Below are 18,728 nucleotides of genomic sequence, written 5' to 3' on the forward strand. Positions count from 1 at the left end.
AACAATATCCTATAACCACTAACATATCCAATAGGAACTTTCCTTTAGACAAAACTTTGTACCTTATAGCTGTTACAATTATGCCAAATTGCCAATTCCGTACCTTCATTTTTGCTTCCTAATCTAAATCTTAGATCTACTTAATATAAATAATTTTTAATTAGTATTTATCACTATATAAACCTATTGGACCACTCTTCAAGCTAATACCATAATTATCAAACAACAAGTTCTAGCCCTCTAAATTTTTCTAACAAAGTGCAAACATCTTCTTCAAATTCAAAATGGGTCCACTTGATTTTGATGCACTTAAAGACATGCAAAATTCGGCAAATGATCTTCTTCATTCACCGATTGTACAACAAGAGCTTGTCAACCAAAGAGAAGAAAAATGGGTTAACGATGTTTCTGAGTCGTCGTTAAGGATATTAGAAGTGTGTGGTATGTCGAAAGATGTTCTTTTGTTTGTAAAAGAACATCTTCAAGAACTTCAATTTACTTTGCGAAGAGCAAGCATTGGTGAACCAGGGATTGAGGAGAAAATCACTTGTCATAATTGTTATAGAAAAAAATTAAAGAAAGAGACTATGAAGTGTTTGAAATGGTTAAAGGGTGTGAAAAGTAAAACACTAACTTTGCACCCCCTAATGAAGGAACAAAAACTAACATTAGTTGTTGATGTTTTAAGAGAAGTAAGGATGACAAGTATTTCCATTGTGGAATCGTTGTTGTCACTGATTTCAACACCATGGTTGGAATCTAAACATAGTGGTAAAAGGTCTTTTGCATCAAAGTTTATAAGGGGGGGTTTGGGAAATTGTGATGATGATATATTTGATGCAATGATGCTTCAAAGTGCAAAGAAAAGGTTAGCAGGGGTGCAGATAGCAATTGAAGATCTTGAGGTTGAGTTGGAATGCATGTTTAGACGTTTGATCCATACAAGAGTTTTGCTTCTTAACATTCTTACCAATTGTGAGGTTTAGTCATAATAACTCAACACCAATTAACTAGCTAGCTAGTTCAACCACACTTTAATTTGTAATCTTAAGAATATAATTTTCTTATATTTTTAACTCTATTAATTCCATCTATTCTTTGATTGTTTCAAATAATTATAATGAAAATTTTATATTACTATTATGTAACACTATATATTCCATCTTATTAAGATTTTTAATTGTACTAGAATGCAAAGGTTATGGCTAGGGCTGTTATCAGTTCGGTCCGGTTCCGTCCGGATATTTGCTATCTCGAAATTCGGACCGAAATAGTAATTGGGTAAATTCGGACCGGACCTAAACAGTGATGAACATTTTTTTTACCGAAACCAGACCGTTACTTCAGATATCCGACAAAAGTATCCAATAAATATCCAATATAGTATCCATTTTTGGTATCGGTTAAAAAAATTATCCATTTCCAGACCGAGTAACATTCCGGTCGGTCCATTGGTTCGGTTCCACAGGTCCGATTATCGGATCAAGAGGTCCAAAAACAGCCCTAGTTATGACCCACTCTTTATTGTTGTAGAAAATATTACAATGTTACTGTTACAACAAACAAGATATTCTATACGGCACAATGTTACTGTTACATCCTAAAGTCAGTAATTCTCCACCTTTTTAATGTTGTCATCAACATCTGTCTTCAAATCTACTTACGATCAATTGTCCTGCAATTCCTAGATAACTCTACAAACTCCTAAACTCTCAAGTTTTTCTTCCTCAACAACACTCCGCGTAATTAGGTCACTCACGCTCGGCTCCAATCTACCCCCAACTTTGTTATAGCTATTCATATTTAAATACCATCTCAATACCACAGCTTCTTTTTTGTTTTACCACACTACAATACATGTTGTTCTTGAGCGTATGTCGCCAGAGCCATAAGTGCTAACGAAACTGCTGCAAACTTACAAACCCATTACATAAAAACTATAATATGCATCAATCATCATCTACATTTTAAATATGAAGAGGCTGCTATATCATCATTTATCTTTCATTTTCATGAATGTTCCCAACCTCATCAAACACCCTAACTATATCATACATGGCCTCCCACTTCTCAGTAACATCAGGATCAGGTTAACATCCACTTTCACTGTCAGCTTACAAATGAAGCGCTCCAACTTCCTCATCTCAAACCTATGTAAGGAAGGAAAGATCGACCAAGCACGCAAGGTGTTTGATCAAATGTCTGAAAGGGATGTTTGTTTGTGGACTACAATGATAACTGGGTATATTAAGGGTGGCATGATTAAGGAAGCTAGGAAGCTGTTTGATAGATCCGATGCGGAAAAGAATGTCATTGTTTGGACTGCTATGGTTAGTGGGTACGTCAAGATGAATCAAATTCTGGAAGCTGAGAGGTTGTTTTATGAGATGCCTATTAGGAATGTTGTGTCTTGGAATACCATGATTGATGGGTATGCGCGGAATGGTCGAACTCAACAGGCTTTGGATTTGTTTACAAGAATGCCCGAGAGGAATGTGGTTTCTTGGAATACGATAATGACGGCCTTGGCGCATTCGGGGAGGATTGAGGATGCGCTAAGGCTTTTTGATAAGATGCCGGAAAGGGATGTGGTTTCGTGGACTACTATGGTTGCGGGTTTGTCGAAAAATGGGAGAATTGATGATGCTCGGGAACTTTTTGATAGGATGCCGATTCGTAATGTGGTTTCTTGGAATGCAATGATTGCGGGTTATGCACAAAATGGGAAGTTGGATGAGGCTTTATCATTGTTTGAGAGAATGCCTCAGAGGGATATGCCCTCGTGGAATACAATGGTTACGGGTTTCATTCAAAATGGGAATTTGAATAAGGCAGTGAAGTTATTTGATGCAATGCCGCAAAAGAATATCATTACTTGGACTGCTATGATGACTGGGTATGTCCAACATGGTCTAAGTGAAGAAGCGCTGAAAATATTTAACAAAATGCAAGCTCATGATGGATTAAAACCAGCCACCGGAACTTTTGTGACTGTTTTAGGTGCTTGTAGTGACTTGGCCGGTCTTACCGAAGGACAACAAATCCATCAAATGATTAGTAAAACAGTTTTTCAGGAGAGCACACAAGTGGTATCAGCGCTGATAAATATGTACTCAAAATGTGGGGAGTTGCACGTTGCTAGGAAGATGTTTGACGATGGATTATCGAGGCACATGGATTTGATATCTTGGAATGGTATGATTGCCGCCTACGCACACCATGGATATGGAAATGAAGCAATAAACCTATTTAATAAAATGCAAGAATTAGGTTTTCAAGCCAATGATGTCACCTTTGTTGGACTTCTCACAGCTTGTAGTCATGCTGGTTTAGTTGACGAGGGACTTAAATACTTTGATGAGCTTTTGAAAAACCGAGATATACAAGTAAGAGAAGATCACTATACTTGTCTGATTGATCTTTGTGGTCGTGCGGGAAGGCTGAAAGAAGCTTTCAATATCATCGAGGGGCTTGGGAAAGAGGCATCATTATCTGTTTGGGGTGCACTCCTCGCTGGATGTAACATGCATGGGAACACTGATATAGGGAAACTCGTAGCTGATAAAGTTTTGAAAATCGAACCAGAAAATGCAGGCACCTACTCATTACTCTCAAATATGTATGCTTCTGTAGGGAAGTGGAAAGAAGCTGCCAATGTTAGAATGAAAATGAAAGACAAAGGGTTAAAGAAGCAGCCAGGTTGTAGTTGGATTGAAGTTGGAAATACAGTGCAAGTATTTGTAGTCGGTGATAAATCACATTCTCAATCTGAGGATCTAGGGTATTTACTTCTTGACTTACATACAAAAATGAAGAAGGCCGGGGACATGCCAGATGATGATTTGTTGGTTGATGTGGAAATTTAATAGTATAAAATACATAACCTTGTTGGTTATAGCTTGGATAATGCAGTGGAGTTGAAATGCGGAAAAGTTTACTATCGCAGATGGTACATAACACATTTAATTTTCTGACAATCATTGATTGTTAACTGAGCTACTCCTTCAGGGACTTTAGGACAAGGATGTTGTCCTGATTCTTTTCATACCATTCTAAACCATTGAAATCTCATATCAGATTGTTTCTTCCCGCTTGTACCAGAGCCAATCATCTGAATGAAGTATATCTGAAACAAGTTCAACAAACTATACTATGCTGCAGAGCCAATCCCGTTTGCTCCAGATTTATAACTTAGGATCATATTTTGAAAGCTCCCTGTGCCGGAGGTGATATATTATTTTTTTTATATATAATTTTATGGAATTTTGTGTGTTAGTGTTTTTAATAGTTGGATAAATGTAGGTAGATCCGGTTCATGGCGTGTTTTTTTGTACAGGGCAATCATGCAGCTTTCGCGGAAATACAATCCCCATGTTTTCAGGAAATCCTTAGACTTACAATTCGGGCATAAGAGAAACCCTGATGATATTAAAAGCTTTTCCCATGAACTCAACTCCAAAGGAGTTAGGCCCTTATCCAACCTGGAAACATCATGCCTCTTGGCACGTCGAGGTACTCTTTTTGTTTTAAATTTCTTTTAGTTTCATTTTAGGTTTTAAATAACGGTTGCAGTGTCACGTGGTACAGGCGTTGCGACACCGATTACGGTCTTCAGAGTGTAAATTAACCACAATTTATTCTTTATCATGAAAGCTGTGAATAACGGTATTATCATATCGGCACTTTCCATACAATTTTGTCGCAGCCGCTTTCATGCTAAGGTACCCATTTTTAAAACCATAAGCCCTATTTGGATTGACTATTCTATTAAATGCTTATAGCAGTGTTTCCTTATAAAATTATAAACTGTTTTCCCAAGTTATCTTGGAGAGTTTACAAAAATTAGCTGAAAACATCTTATAAACTCTACCAAACTGTCTCATAAGTGTTTATGCGAGGAGATATGCTCAAACAAGTAAACTCTAACAGACCATAAATTTGTTAAACCCGCTTTTTTGGTTTTACATTGAAATGAAATGTTGCAGGAAGTCATGGTGGAGACTAGAACTAAGTTTTAAAAACTAAAGGAAGAAGTTGATTATGATTTGGGTGGTTTTGCTGGTGATTTGGTGGGTAATCTTGAAAAAATATCTGGGTCTCCTTGTGAATGGAAAGAGGGGCTGGAAGATTTATTGGTTGTTGCTCGACAATGTTCAACAATGGCAGCTGCTGAGTTTTGGATCAAATGTGAAACTATTGTTCAAAAACTAGACGATAATCGCCAAGAAATACCAATGGGGATCCTTAAACAAGCTCACACACGCCGGCTGTTTATTCTCTCTAGGTGCACTCGTCCTGTGCAATTCCAGAAGGAAAATGATAAAAAAGAACAAGATCACGTTCTCAGTCTTCACCAACTCAGTGATCTTGGAGTATATTCAGAGCTATTTTGAAGGCTGCAGAGAGAGAATTGCAGTGTTCCACCTAGATGCAACGTTTTTATCGTTTGGCATTGACACTACAATGAAGATTTCAAATACTATCTTGTCAGACTCATTATGCAGATTGGCCTCACATGTATGAGATGTATAAGCTTTTAATTAGTTGTATATCATATAGCAATATTGATAATGACACGCTTACACTAACAATTGAAAGTGATAGAAAAAATTAATAATAATGACTTATTACCCTTTTAATTTTTGTATATCCATTTTAGTATTTTTCTGCTATCATTAAAATAATTTAATAGTTATATATATTTATAAAATATATATAAAATTATTATGCTTTTATATTTAAGATGAAGATTTTATGAGGGTTAAAAATAATTCAACATCATTTAAATTGAATTTTTTTAAAATATGATTTATTGCCTGTTTAAAAATGATCAATTATATAAAAGTTTTAATATAGTATTTATTTAATATAATCAATTGCATTACAAAATCAAACGATTCATATTAGGACATATAAATAAATTAAAATTAATGGACCCGTGCGAACGCATGGACCTTTTACTAGTTCCATAGGTGAAGCATTAGAGTTTGAGATAACATTGGCTCTATCTTTTACTAGTTCCATAGATGAAGCATTAGAGCTTGAGATAACATTGGCTCGTAGCTAGAAAGTTTGGAAAGATTTAATTCCTAACATAATGATTTGAATTAGGTTACTAAAATTGTCATTAGAATGATACTCTAATGTGTAGCGTAGCTGTGCGACTCGAGAAATGGAGGGAAGGATGAAATTTTGAAATTCTGCATGAAAATGATGGATTTGTACTGATGCCACCCTATATCTTAACATGGCACCCTCTCAATTTTCGATATTATCCATATTACTTTTGACAAAATTTTAGCAAAAAAAGAGATGCACAAAAAATTCGATAAACAAATACAATTTTCTATGTAAATTAAAAATTTTGATGATATTTATACCAATTTAAAAAAAAAAATTGTGTGAAAAAAGTTATTGATTTTTTTATAAAACACCATATTGTATCGGATGTTTTTTTTGTTGCAAAACCTTAAAAAATCCGGTATTGTAAACTCATTGGTTTATTAAAAAAATCTCTTGTATTTATCAGATTTTTAGAGGAGTTGCAAAAAATCTAGTAGTTTATTTTTTAACGGTAGAGTTTTTTCCATAGTTTTGTACGTCTGTGATTGCACCGAGACTTGTGCATGGTTCAAAATAAATTCAAACCATGTGTTGTTAAAAAGAACATCTTAAAATGCCCCGTTTATGGCGTTTATGACATGTGTGTACTTCAACGGGGAAAAATCTTCAGTTGATTTTGGGCTTCCGGAGGACACCATATGTCTCGCTATTTTAAGATCCAAATTGAATAGTATGTTGGCCGACAATGGGAATAGAAAGGTGAGTAAGCTCGAGTTTTGTGCACCATGGATTGATAATAATAGAAGGGTGAAACACAACCATATTGAGCTGAAGGCTAATGAAGATTTGAAGGTTATATGAACATATCATCATAGACTAACAAAGGGATCGATGGAGTTTGATGCGACAATTTTTAGATCTATCGACGACATAATCAAGATGTTGAAACGTCTAGAATTATTTGGTTGTGTCTAGGTTTTTGTTATTTATTATCGTTAAGTTATGTAATTGCTTGTGTTAAGTTAAGTTAATTGTAATGTGTTAAGTTATGTTCATCTTGCAACAATGAAAGCGATGAAACGTTATCTAATAAACTATACGGTGCAAACGTCTGAGTAATAATACACATAATAAATAAATAATACAAAAAATAATAATATCTATATAGGTCCTCCCACGAACTATTATCAATAAGGACTATTATCATCTACTAACGTTGTTGGTCATCCAAATCATGTGGAGGCAGTGGCACGTAATGAGAATGTCCCTTAACATCAAAAGGTCCAACATCATCCCCATGCTCAACAGGCGGGATGATGTGACAGTATCATACAATAAGGTACCACTCCAAGTACTCATCCATACACTGCACATGGAACTGAACCTGCAGTGCATGATCTCTAGTTGCATGAACAAAGTTGATACTGTTACCAACAAACCATCTATAAATGCCCTCAGATAGAATAACAAAGATTGGTCGTCGGATGTCATGGACATAACAAAACTGTCACAGACACCTCTTAGGTAAGTGTCTAGTCACTAAGGTCTCCCATCACATATAATCAGAAAAAAGAGAAATGTCATCAAACTCTCGATGCACTTTATGGTCATTGTAGGGTGTCCTAATGACATCATCTATAGTCAGTGCATCAATCCTCTTCATGTACTCCAGAAGACCGCTTGAGAGTGCATGTCTGACCTTCTATCTCTTGGCCCGGTGAAGCCAACAATGGTAAGAATAACACGCCTCTCACAAATTGAGGGAAAATATGCTAGTATATCCCACATTACACTGGGACATAGGAAAATCAAGAAATGTAATAAATAAGATTTAAATTAATAGGAAAAAGTGAATTTGTATACCTGGAATAAACTCATATAACCGACAAGTGGCCAAGTCTTTAAGACAGTCATTGAATCACACCCTCATGCCCAATTGACATGGTCAAGGTTACTAAACAACCACATGTACTTCACATCAATATATACATGAGAATTATCCTCTAAGATATTACATCCTAAAAGATGTAGCATATATATCCTAGCGGTTGCCTCATACATAAACTGCTGCACCAGCTCCGCACACCCACCCCGGAGATAAGATAGGCGAAAATGACATCCCCTGTTAAACCTAAACTCCTCTAACACATATGCCTCAGTAACCCCTGAGTCTTGTATACCACTAATACATGCTAGCTACTAGCTAATAAGAAGAGCGGTGAAGAAACTACCTAGTAGGGGAAGATGGAATAGAGGGAAGACATCATCCAAAATAATCTTCATCTCACCAAACGGAAGATGAAAGGAAGATGTCTCCTTATACCGTCGCTCTATAAAGGCTGCCAATAGTGAAACGTTAAGCATGGTCAAGGAACAATCCACCAATGTAAGGAGACTACAATCATCAACATTTGTCTTGAACTCCTCAAGCATCGGGGCATTTTAGATCTTCTTCATCTTTGCCCTGTGGGTGGGCACCTTCAACAGTAGTCAATCATATAACAAACAAAGTAAAAAAGAATCAGTTATTTTTAATGTATCAATAATAAATAAAAACAATTCCAACATAACATATATATATATATATACCTCTATTTTCCATAATCTGAATGTCACATGATCGCCATATCTAGTGAGCACGAAATGGCCACTGGGTCCTATAGGAAACCCGTCATCCGTGTGTAGACGACTCTATCGAAATCGTAGTAGTAACCTTTGTATCCAACAGAAGAGTAACCTCCATATCAGTCGTCGTGGGAGCCTCTATATTAGGCTGAGGAGTAACCTTTGTATCATCTGGAGCCTCCGTCTCAAAATGATGGGGCACCTCTGTCTCTAGTCGCGGAGCCAGAACCCTGGTCCAGGGGGTGCAAACATTTAAAATTTAATTAATAATTATAATATTATATATTCAAAAATTTACATCGCACTTAACAAATTACATATTTTCTACAATTGTCCTCCATGCAGTCTCATGTTATGAAACCGTTGAGTAATCAACTCATTATCAATTTTGAAGAACACATCTTTTTCAATATAAGTCACAAGACAATTGCTCATCCATTCATCGCCTATTTGATTATGCAATCTAGTCTTCAAAATCTTCATAGTAGAAAAGGACCGCTCAAAAGGACAGGCAAAATCATTGCTAACTTCAAAAGCTTATAGAGTAATGGATAAACAATACGTCTTTTAGTTTCAACCAACTTTTTTGAAAGATCACTTATTCCTTTCAAAGATGCAAATTCAACACTCGTACGCATATCAATATTGATGTAAGTCTCAAGTTGATTATCAAGCACCACCTAACTAGTTAGACAAAATTCACTTGGATAAAACTTTGCAAACTCCGTCAATTTTACCTTGTCAAAAGTAGAGAACAAGTTACTTTGACACAAACAAGCCATACAAATGATCGAGCAATTGACTATTTGTCTCGTTAAAACGATTATTTAGTTCTTGAAGTTGCAATTCTTCTTAGGAAAAAATTGTGTTGAGTAGGTTGGCATGGTCCTCTTTGTAAGTAAGTATTAAAACACATACTTACATTTTGATTGGATTTTGATCAATTTACACAAAGAAAGTGAAACCATCATAATAATTATTTAATTTTTTTGCAATTTTTCATTTTTTTGGCAATTTGGGATTTTTTAAATTAGTTTGTATTTATCACTTGTAAATATATCTATTCAGACAAATTAGTTTAATTTATAATTTATTTTAATTAATAGGGATGAGTAATGTAATTATCAACGATTATGTTACTTAATTAATAATAATCCCTTTATTTTATTTTTGAATATAGAGAGAAGAGATGATTACTAAGGATCATTATTTATAATTGTTTTGGACTTTAGTACGTTGCACTCATTAAATTATAATCTTTCTTTATAAAAAAATAATGTAGAATGTAAAAATATTTTAGACCAGCCATCTATAAAATAAAACAAACTTAATAAGAGTGAAACATTTGTATCCTTGATGACACTATTTAGTTTGAAATGATAATATATTTCTCTTGTGTGCATATGTTGATGTCACATGAATATTAATAAACCAAAATATTGTTTACATGAACAATATGTATGGCACACATAAAACCAAAACATGCACATAAAAATAAGCCATACAGATGGCATATATGTTGTTTGAAAACTATCTTCTTGATCACTTAATCAAAATAAATGCATAATTATTGATGTATTGTTAGCACATGGCAATGAATGTTGTACACAGTGATTCTTATTCACTGTCGTTTCAAAATGAGTATTCTAAATTCCTTTTGTAGCAATTTCAACCTTACAACCTTTTTCTCCTTATAGCAAAGTTCAGAATTCTGATTCATAATCTTATATCATTTTACATATTTACCCTCATCTCACCTACAGTGGTCCCTTTGCTTTCATTTTTTCATGACCCCACAAATATAAATCTTCCTCGTACCTGCACATGAAACATTGACTGTATTATCGACTCCAAAAGTCTTTTCTACCCTTTATTCATCTCTAATATACAGAAAAACAATTCATGGCAGTTTTGTATTTTCCTAACTAGCCTTCAAAAATAGCTTATATAGTAGTAGTACTCTTTTATTCTTTCACTGCATTTTCATCTGAGTTTCTTCTCAAAATCAGTTTTTTCATCAAAGAAAAAAAAAGTTTAGCTAGCTAGGGTTTGGAATTTGAAAGATGGGTCGTGGAAAAATTGAGATTAAGAGGATCGAGAACACAACAACCAGACAAGTAACATTTTCAAAACGAAGAACAGGATTACTCAAGAAGACAAACGAACTTTCTGTCCTTTGTGATGCCGAAATCGGTCTCATAATTTTCTCAAGCACCGGAAAACTTTTCCAGTATTGCTCTCAACCCTATAGGTATTTTGAATTAATTAATTTCTTTTTTCACAATGTGTTTCTTGAAGTTAGTTTGTATTATCAATATACATATAATTTTTTTTTATAGTTATAATTTATTTTTAAACTTATTCTCTTATTTTTTGATGAACCCTAGTTTGAGATTAGGACACTTGGTTTTTATTATTCTGAGTGATGCAGAATTGATGATTTCATGCTATAATTTCATTTTTGCAGAAAACCATGTGATGGTGATTAATTATTACATTTCACTTTCATATAAAAAAACTTTCATGTATGAATCAAATAATTATAGAGATTTTTATCTTAAGCTAAATCATAAAATTAATTATTTAACTACTTTTATTCATATGTAATAATAATTATGTAATTTTTTCTTGTTTAGGATGGATCAGATCATTGAAAAGTACAAAAGATCTACTGGTAAACGAATTATGGAGGAGCATGATCATCAGATTCAGTTTCACCATAGGGTATGTATTAGCCACACTTTATATGCTAATTTTTTGGTATATAATTAAATTAATTAGTACTTAATTTATTTATTTATTGGTTAATTAATAGGAAGAAATGTTGCATGAGATGGCAATGCTGAGGCAAGAAAGTCTTCGGATTGAATATGGAATTCAACGATATCTTGGAGCTGATGTAAACTGTTTAAAGTATGATGATTTAACTAAACTTGAGGGAGAATTGGAGATCTCTCTTACTAAAATTCGAAACCGTCAGGTTAATTAATTAATCATGATTAATATATTATTATGTTATGTTATATATTATATTTAATTAATTAATGACATGAATTTAAATGCAGAATGAACTTGTGCAGCAGCAAATGGAGAATCTGAGAAGGAAGGTGACAAGCAAATTAATAATTAATTAATAATTTTTTTATTAATATAGATATCATTCATAATTATGCTTCTTGTTTTGATTAATTTAGGAAAGAATATTGGAAGATGAGAACATGAATTTATCCAACTGGGTGAGAATGTTTACTCCTACTACTAACGTTAGCACCTTTTTTGAATTTTGATTTTTTTTTTCATATACAAATAAATAAAACCATGGTTGTAAACTGTTGGTGCAAACATTTTCAGGATCATAGGGCAATGATGGAAGAAAATAAAAGAGTGCAAGAACAAGTAATGGATCAGTTTCCATTTTTTGAGGATCAACCTTCTAGTAGTTTCCTTCAACTTGCTGCACCTGTCCTCAGTCCTTATCTTCAACTTGGTCAACCAAATGTTCAAGATTATTTCAATGCTAGGGACCCTGATCAGCCATAGATATATTAGTATTAATCACCTAGAAGACAATATTTTAGTGATCTATATGTTGGCATTATCAGTTTATGTTAATCATGCTATATATATTGTTGTTATAGGCATTAGCCAGACTTTAAAGACTAATGTATATTTGAAGTTATATTATAGCATCTCAGATGAGTTTGAGTATTCAAAATTAGATATTTGACTAGTTTTGGTCATGATTATTACAAAATGCTCAAAAGTTTTGTACAAACATATTTCCAAATATAAAGTCAAACACTATTGCTCTAAAAAATTTCTTACAAATACTCCAACATAAAATATTCCCATACAAAATGCAAAACTCTATACAATTATAAGTTTCAAATTTCTTACAAATACTCCAACATAAAATATTCCCATATTAAAATACACTATCAAAACATCCACTATATTGAAGTTTCTTAATTCACTCTTATATGATTAAAATCGGCTCTAGTACACTATCGGAACCCCACATTTTAAAAAACAGATTGGAACACGATGCGTGGTTATGTTGGAAATTAGTTTGTTCGTTTTTTATTAAATTTTAAATGTGTTAAAAGTTTATTTTGACAAAAAACAAATTCTAAATTTATATCACAATAATGTATTGTAAATAATAATTGTGACAATTATATGAATTAATTACATATAAAATTTTACGTTTTATTTGAAAGAAATTTACATATTTGTAAATTGAGAGTTACATTCGTAATTTAGTTTTACAAACTTAAATAACTATAAAGTGGTTTTCTTTTTTTATTCTCATGTCTTTTTGGTACTTAATTTTATCTAGATATTTGATTTTAAGTTGTTAAATGTACGTATTCATTTTTAAAATTATTATCATATAAATCTTTCAATTAATAACTTTATAAAAGTACGTCTATTTTGTCAAACTTTAGTCATCTCATGAATAAAGGACTGAAAATGCTAGTTTCAATTAACTTACTTGTTTTTTCATGAATTATTTTAAGTTTTATTAATAGAATTGTAAAAAATTTATTTGACTTTATTGTGATATTAGTTGAAAAATGAGTTTTTTAAAAAAAAAAATATTATTATTGTCGTTTTTACAATAATCTCCATGGTCACTATAATAAAAGAAAAGACTATATTATAATTTATTTTGGAAAAACTGTATTCGTTTTTGTGGGAGTTCGAACCGTGACCTTCAATAGAGTAGAATTATTTGGTCTTTTGAAAATTAAAAATGAGTTTTAAGAGGTGACACATAGAATTATGAGATTATGTGTCACAAATGGAGTACACGTGTCAAACAAATAAAGAACAAATTTGGAGGGTCTGTTTTAATATATATAATAGATTATTGGGCTAAAATTTGAAAGTTTAAACTCTATATTGTATCGAGCTTTGGTTAAAAAAAAAGACCACCAATCACATTGGGTGGATGCTCTTTCAACTTTATAGAGTGTGCCCCACACCTCTGAAAAATCTGAAAACGTCATTCCTGTATTCGGAGATGCATCTCCGAACGCACCTAAAATTATACCAACTATTTTTAATTTTTGATGGCCATCCCATTTTGAATAAAATCACATTCGGAGATACATCTCCATAAAATATTTGGGATTTCTCCAGAAATGCATCTCCGTAACATCCAATGTACTCATTTATGTTGTTTTTATTCATCGAGTTGGGTTATGTAACTACTTAGTGATGTTATTGAAGATGCATATCCGAAGATGTCAAGCGGGAAATTGGACATGTTCTTCTCCTTCATGACAAAGGTACTTTGACCTTCAAAACCTTTAAAAAAACTCTTCCATTATCAATCAACTTTTCAACACAAAAATATCATTCTTGTATTTTTTTCACATCAAGAGATTAAAATAATTAAGTTGAAATTATAGGTAAATTTCATTCATTCCATCCCTCATTCTCTATATTAATGTGGTTTTTGAGCTGAAAATATGAACGTTAAGTCCGGAGATGCACATTCGGACTCAGTTCATTTTATTCGGAGATCCTTCTTTGGATGTCCCTGATACTATGAATTTTAAATCAGTTTTTTTTGTTATTTATGGTATTAGATATGTTGCACTCGGATATGTTTCCCAAAGTTATTGTGAGGATGGATGTTAAACCGGAGGAAGTGAATGATGTTGTTAAATCAGATGGTGTTAAACCAAGTGCTAGACCGGTTGTTGTCGTGGTAGATGTTCGTGAACAATTTACAAATAAAAAAGAGTTCATTCTTCATAAACATATGCTTCAATGGATCTTTATAGAGGCTTAAAAATTGGGATTTGACGTTGTAATTGGAAAGTTTGACAATGGTTCTTATAAAAGACAAGCATTTGTAACAAAGAGATGCGAAATAAGTGGCACGTACCATTCACCGATTCGTAAGTTGAAACGTGATGACACCGGATAAAGAAAATGTGAGTGTCCGTTTAAATTGCGTAGATACCGTAAGGTAAATGATACATGGAAAATTTAATGTGGTTTATAGTACACATAATCATGCCTTGAGTGACAAGCTAGTCGGTCATTCCATTATATGTCGCCTTGTCCCGAAGAAGGAGGATGTTGGAGTTTACACCTCCATTGATGCACAAGAATTGAAAAAGATGAAAGAGAGAGAGAGAGAGAGAGAGAATGAGAGAGAGAGAGAGAGGGAGAGAGAAATTAAATTGTAACAAACTTTTCTCTACTAATTGTTCTCAGCATTGTAACTAATTGAAAGAAGTCCCAATTTTTATACACATGCAAACTCTGAATGAATATAAATGAAAAATAAATGCAAATTAAATGTAACTAACAACTTGAATTTGAATTACAACTTAACATCATCCCTTAATTCACACTCAAGATTAAAAATCAACGACGCCAATTCTATCCCTCAAATTAATGAAGTATTTAGTCTTGATTGTCTTGGTCAACACATCTGCAAGTTGCTTCTGAGTGCTATAGAGTGAATAACTTCAAGCACTCCATTTCTAACTTGATTTCACATAAAATTATACTTAGTATCTATATGCTTGCTTCTCCCATGTAGCACTGGGTTCTTGGCAAGGTTTATTGCTGACTTGTTATCAATCACCAGCTTGACTGATTTGCTCACCTTGAACTACAGTTCCTGCATCAAATTCATCAGTCAAACAGCTTGACACACAAACAATGCTCCAAAAATATATTTTGCTTCACAGGTTGGCAGTGCAATCATTAGTTGCTTCTTGGAACACCAAGAAATAGAAACACTAGATAAATAAACATGTAACATGTGCTGCTTCTTCTATCAACTCTATCTCCACACCCCTTAGAGTCTGAATAGAAAAACAGCTCAGAAACATCTGACCCTCTAGATGGAAACATAATTCCATGCTTGCTAATGTAACCACTTTGGTTTACTCATAAACCTACTCACTATACCAACTGCATAACATATGTCAGGTCTGGTATTGCACACATATCTCAAAGATCCAACCAATTGTTTGAAGGTTGTAGCATCTACATCTTCACCATCTGGATCAGAGTCTAGTTTATGATTTGTTTCTGCAGGTGTGACTACATACTTACTGTTTATCAGATCAAACCTCTTCAACAACTCAAGCTCATACTTTAGTTGATGCACACTGATTATCTTTTCAGAGCATAGAATCTCCATTCCTAGAAAATATATCATATTTCCAAGGTCAGTCATATTTAAAGCATTAATCAGGACCTTCTTGAACTTATTTATAGCACTAGAGCTTTTTTTAACAATATGTCATCTACATAAAGACACACCAGAATCACACTGCCATCAGAGGTATGTTGCACATATAATTTCACATTTTTTTGAATCTCTGATTCTTGAAAAATGAATCAATTTCTATATTTCAAACTCTTGGGGCTTGCTTAAATCCATACAAAGCTTTAATCAACTTGTACACCATTTCTTCTTTGTTCTCTATCACAAATCTAAGAGATTGTAACACATTTCAATTTTGAACAGTCTTTTAGCCAAGAATTGCAAATTCTACTATTGCACCATACTGTAAATATTATTCAGCAGATCAGTAGTTTCACTGCTACAGATAATACATTTCATAACAGAGCATTTCACCTCACCCAACAAAAATCCGAAGTGTAAACCATATACACTTCACATTTTAATTTTTTTTATAAAATATCGTACATTTCCCCGGTTATGCTGGAAACCGAGGGGAAAAGTATTTAGAGGATGCGTCTTTGAATCCCAACAACTACATTTTATCACCATTTAATTTTTAAAATTTTTTAATGACATATTACCTCGATTTTACTAAAAACCGAGAGGTAAATATTTAGAGGACATGTCTTCGAATCCCAGCAACTACATTTTATTATTTTTTAACAGGACTTTACTTCTCGATTTTTGTTAAAAAACCCGAGGTAAATAGTAGCGCAGTTTTGAAAATAAAAAAGTGCAATTGCTGGGGATCAAACCCATGACCAATATTACCTTTTTTAGGGCCTATTACCTTGGTTTTGCTAAAACCCAAGGGGTAAAATAGCATATTTTGTTTTTTTTTTTTATTTATGACCAATTTGATGGAAAACAATTAAGTAACAAATCTTTGTCATACATTTATAAAGTAACAATGGTCAAAACATTGACAACTCATCAATTCACATGAAATATTAGTGATCCGCGTGAAACTCTCACTAGCCAATCAAAACGTGAATGCCACAATTATTCATCTTGAATGCAAAGTGCTGAAATTTTAACTTAATATGTTGAAAACAATGATAATGAAAGCAAGAGCAGGAAAATATTTTAAGGTTAACTTCTTAATGCAATCTTTTATCTAGTAATACTTTGTTAAAATTATTTAATGTTAGTTATAATTGTATCAAGTAAAATATTTAATATTGTCGTTGTTGTAGAAATTTAGTATTTGACGATTCTATTGATTTTTTTTTGTCGTTGATGTTGTTGAGATTTAATATTTAAAGATTCCATGAATTTTGTTGTTGTTTTTTTTTTTGAACTAAAATGAATCTTTATTAATTCAAAAAACAGTGAAGCACAAGCTATCTCAAACGGATCCAGCAAACAAGGAAAACAAAAAGACAGCCTAGACTAAGAACTTAAGTCATAAGCCTAGAAATATGGTTGCTAATGTGATTATCTATCCATCCTCTATAAGTAATACTACCAATGATCCTATGAGTAGTATTAATTCTTTCTGGTTTATCAAAAATGGTGGCATTTCGAAATTGCCAAATGCCATACACTGCTTCAGCAAAGATAAGCTTTAACAATCTGGCTCTCCAAGTAAATTAGTATATCACATTAATCAAATTCAGGTTCAACAAATTAAATTATGTTTTTCAGTCAACCAATTAAATAATGTGTTTCAGCAAGTAATTTATTAGTAGTGCAAACTATAAATGATACCTTAATCAAATTCATGGCTGACAGCTTCAGACCAGGAACAGCGTAACCGCATCTTCGGAGTGTTTGACATCTTCATCTCGTTGAACTAGCATTGATAGTATCAAGTGCAACTCTCTGCAAAGTCAGAATATAATAGAAATTTTTTAAGAATGAACATTTTAAACATTTTCATTTTTAAAGCTCACTTGAAAAAGTAAAATCTATAAATGAATTAATGTGTTTCAGCCAACTAATAACCTTTACATAAGCTTACATAAACAGGATGCCAGGTACACAATCAAACCATTTCATCAACATTAGGTGTTGTATTAGCAAGAAAATTGCATTTGGTTTCACTAAAAGTTGTCCTGGCCTTTCTTGGTGATACATGTGAATAATATCAGTAAGTTTTGCTTATCTTACATCAAGAAACACGGTTCATTAACAATTGACACAATTCATGTAAAAATTTGGGATATTTCAACTGCAAAAGGATTAAACCAATCAATACAATACCTCTGTAAACTCATCTGCAAACTCATTTCCTCTAAAAAGGTTGTCAAAATATATTTATTTGTTGTGCCAAGCTATGAGTCATATATGACTCCAAAATATCAAAATGATTTCAAACTGCAGAAAAATAAAAACAAAATCAGTATAATACAAACTAAGTATAGAAAATTAAAAATATTTATATAGAACAAAGTCATTATCTTACAAAAACATAAGCATCATTTTTCCCAATCACACCCTATTGAGAAGAACCTACAGCAGCACCTCTATCTGCTGCTCCTGCTTCACCTCCCGCTTCACTAGTATTTGCTCCAATATTTGCACTAATATATCATTGTTGAAATTCTAAAACAATAACACGAAAATATTATAATTAGTAGCACTCAACAAAAAAAATAAACAGCAACAAATAAAACAAATTAACATGAAGTATGAATTTTGGTACCTGATATGATTTCCACAGTTATCCCAAACTCTTCCATGTAATTGACGTCTTTGAAATATGTAAGAGAGGGTTTCAACCAGCTTTGAGTGCATATCATCCCTTCATCCACCCTTGGACTCAAAGATCTCCTATAACATTCTAAAACCCTCCCCCCTGTGCTAAATGCACTCT

At 33.0% G+C, this 18,728-nt stretch overlaps 3 protein-coding genes across 7 annotated transcripts; all 3 read left to right on the plus strand.

The window, feature by feature from the left end:
- Nucleotides 1-284: 284 nt before the first annotated feature.
- LOC131598204 (uncharacterized) lies at nucleotides 285-986 on the plus strand. Its single transcript, XM_058870830.1, has one exon. The coding sequence runs from the start codon at nucleotides 285-287 to the stop codon at nucleotides 984-986; it is 702 nt and encodes a 233-aa protein (XP_058726813.1).
- A 614-nt stretch (nucleotides 987-1,600) lies between these two features.
- LOC131595725 (pentatricopeptide repeat-containing protein At2g35030, mitochondrial) lies at nucleotides 1,601-5,625 on the plus strand. 4 transcript variants are annotated; one of them, XM_058868180.1, is made up of 5 exons: nucleotides 1,601-3,949; nucleotides 4,102-4,226; nucleotides 4,337-4,512; nucleotides 4,588-4,721; nucleotides 4,986-5,625. In XM_058868180.1, exon 1 carries the CDS (start codon nucleotides 1,974-1,976, stop codon nucleotides 3,864-3,866), a length of 1,893 nt encoding a protein of 630 aa, XP_058724163.1. In that variant the 5' UTR covers nucleotides 1,601-1,973; the 3' UTR covers nucleotides 3,867-3,949; nucleotides 4,102-4,226; nucleotides 4,337-4,512; nucleotides 4,588-4,721; nucleotides 4,986-5,625. The 4 variants fall into 4 exon arrangements, with proteins under 4 accessions (XP_058724163.1, XP_058724161.1, XP_058724160.1 ...); XM_058868178.1 differs by having other exon boundaries at nucleotides 1,601-4,226; nucleotides 4,303-4,512; XM_058868177.1 differs by having other exon boundaries at nucleotides 1,601-4,226.
- A 5,060-nt stretch (nucleotides 5,626-10,685) lies between these two features.
- On the plus strand, nucleotides 10,686-12,329 carry LOC131600125 (MADS-box protein FBP24). Of its 2 annotated transcripts, none has more exons than XM_058872344.1 (6): nucleotides 10,686-10,939; nucleotides 11,325-11,412; nucleotides 11,504-11,668; nucleotides 11,754-11,795; nucleotides 11,883-11,951; nucleotides 12,040-12,329. In XM_058872344.1, the coding sequence occupies exons 1-6, from the start codon at nucleotides 10,752-10,754 to the stop codon at nucleotides 12,226-12,228; spliced, it is 741 nt and encodes a 246-aa protein (XP_058728327.1). In that variant the 5' UTR covers nucleotides 10,686-10,751; the 3' UTR covers nucleotides 12,229-12,329. The 2 variants fall into 2 exon arrangements, with proteins under 2 accessions (XP_058728327.1, XP_058728330.1); XM_058872347.1 differs by having other exon boundaries at nucleotides 11,883-11,924.
- The last annotated feature ends 6,399 nt before the right edge of the window (nucleotides 12,330-18,728 follow it).

This window comes from Vicia villosa, linkage group LG4 (genome assembly GCF_029867415.1).
Source record: "Vicia villosa cultivar HV-30 ecotype Madison, WI linkage group LG4, Vvil1.0, whole genome shotgun sequence".
In the NCBI taxonomy this organism is placed as follows: Eukaryota; Viridiplantae; Streptophyta; class Magnoliopsida; order Fabales; family Fabaceae; genus Vicia; species Vicia villosa.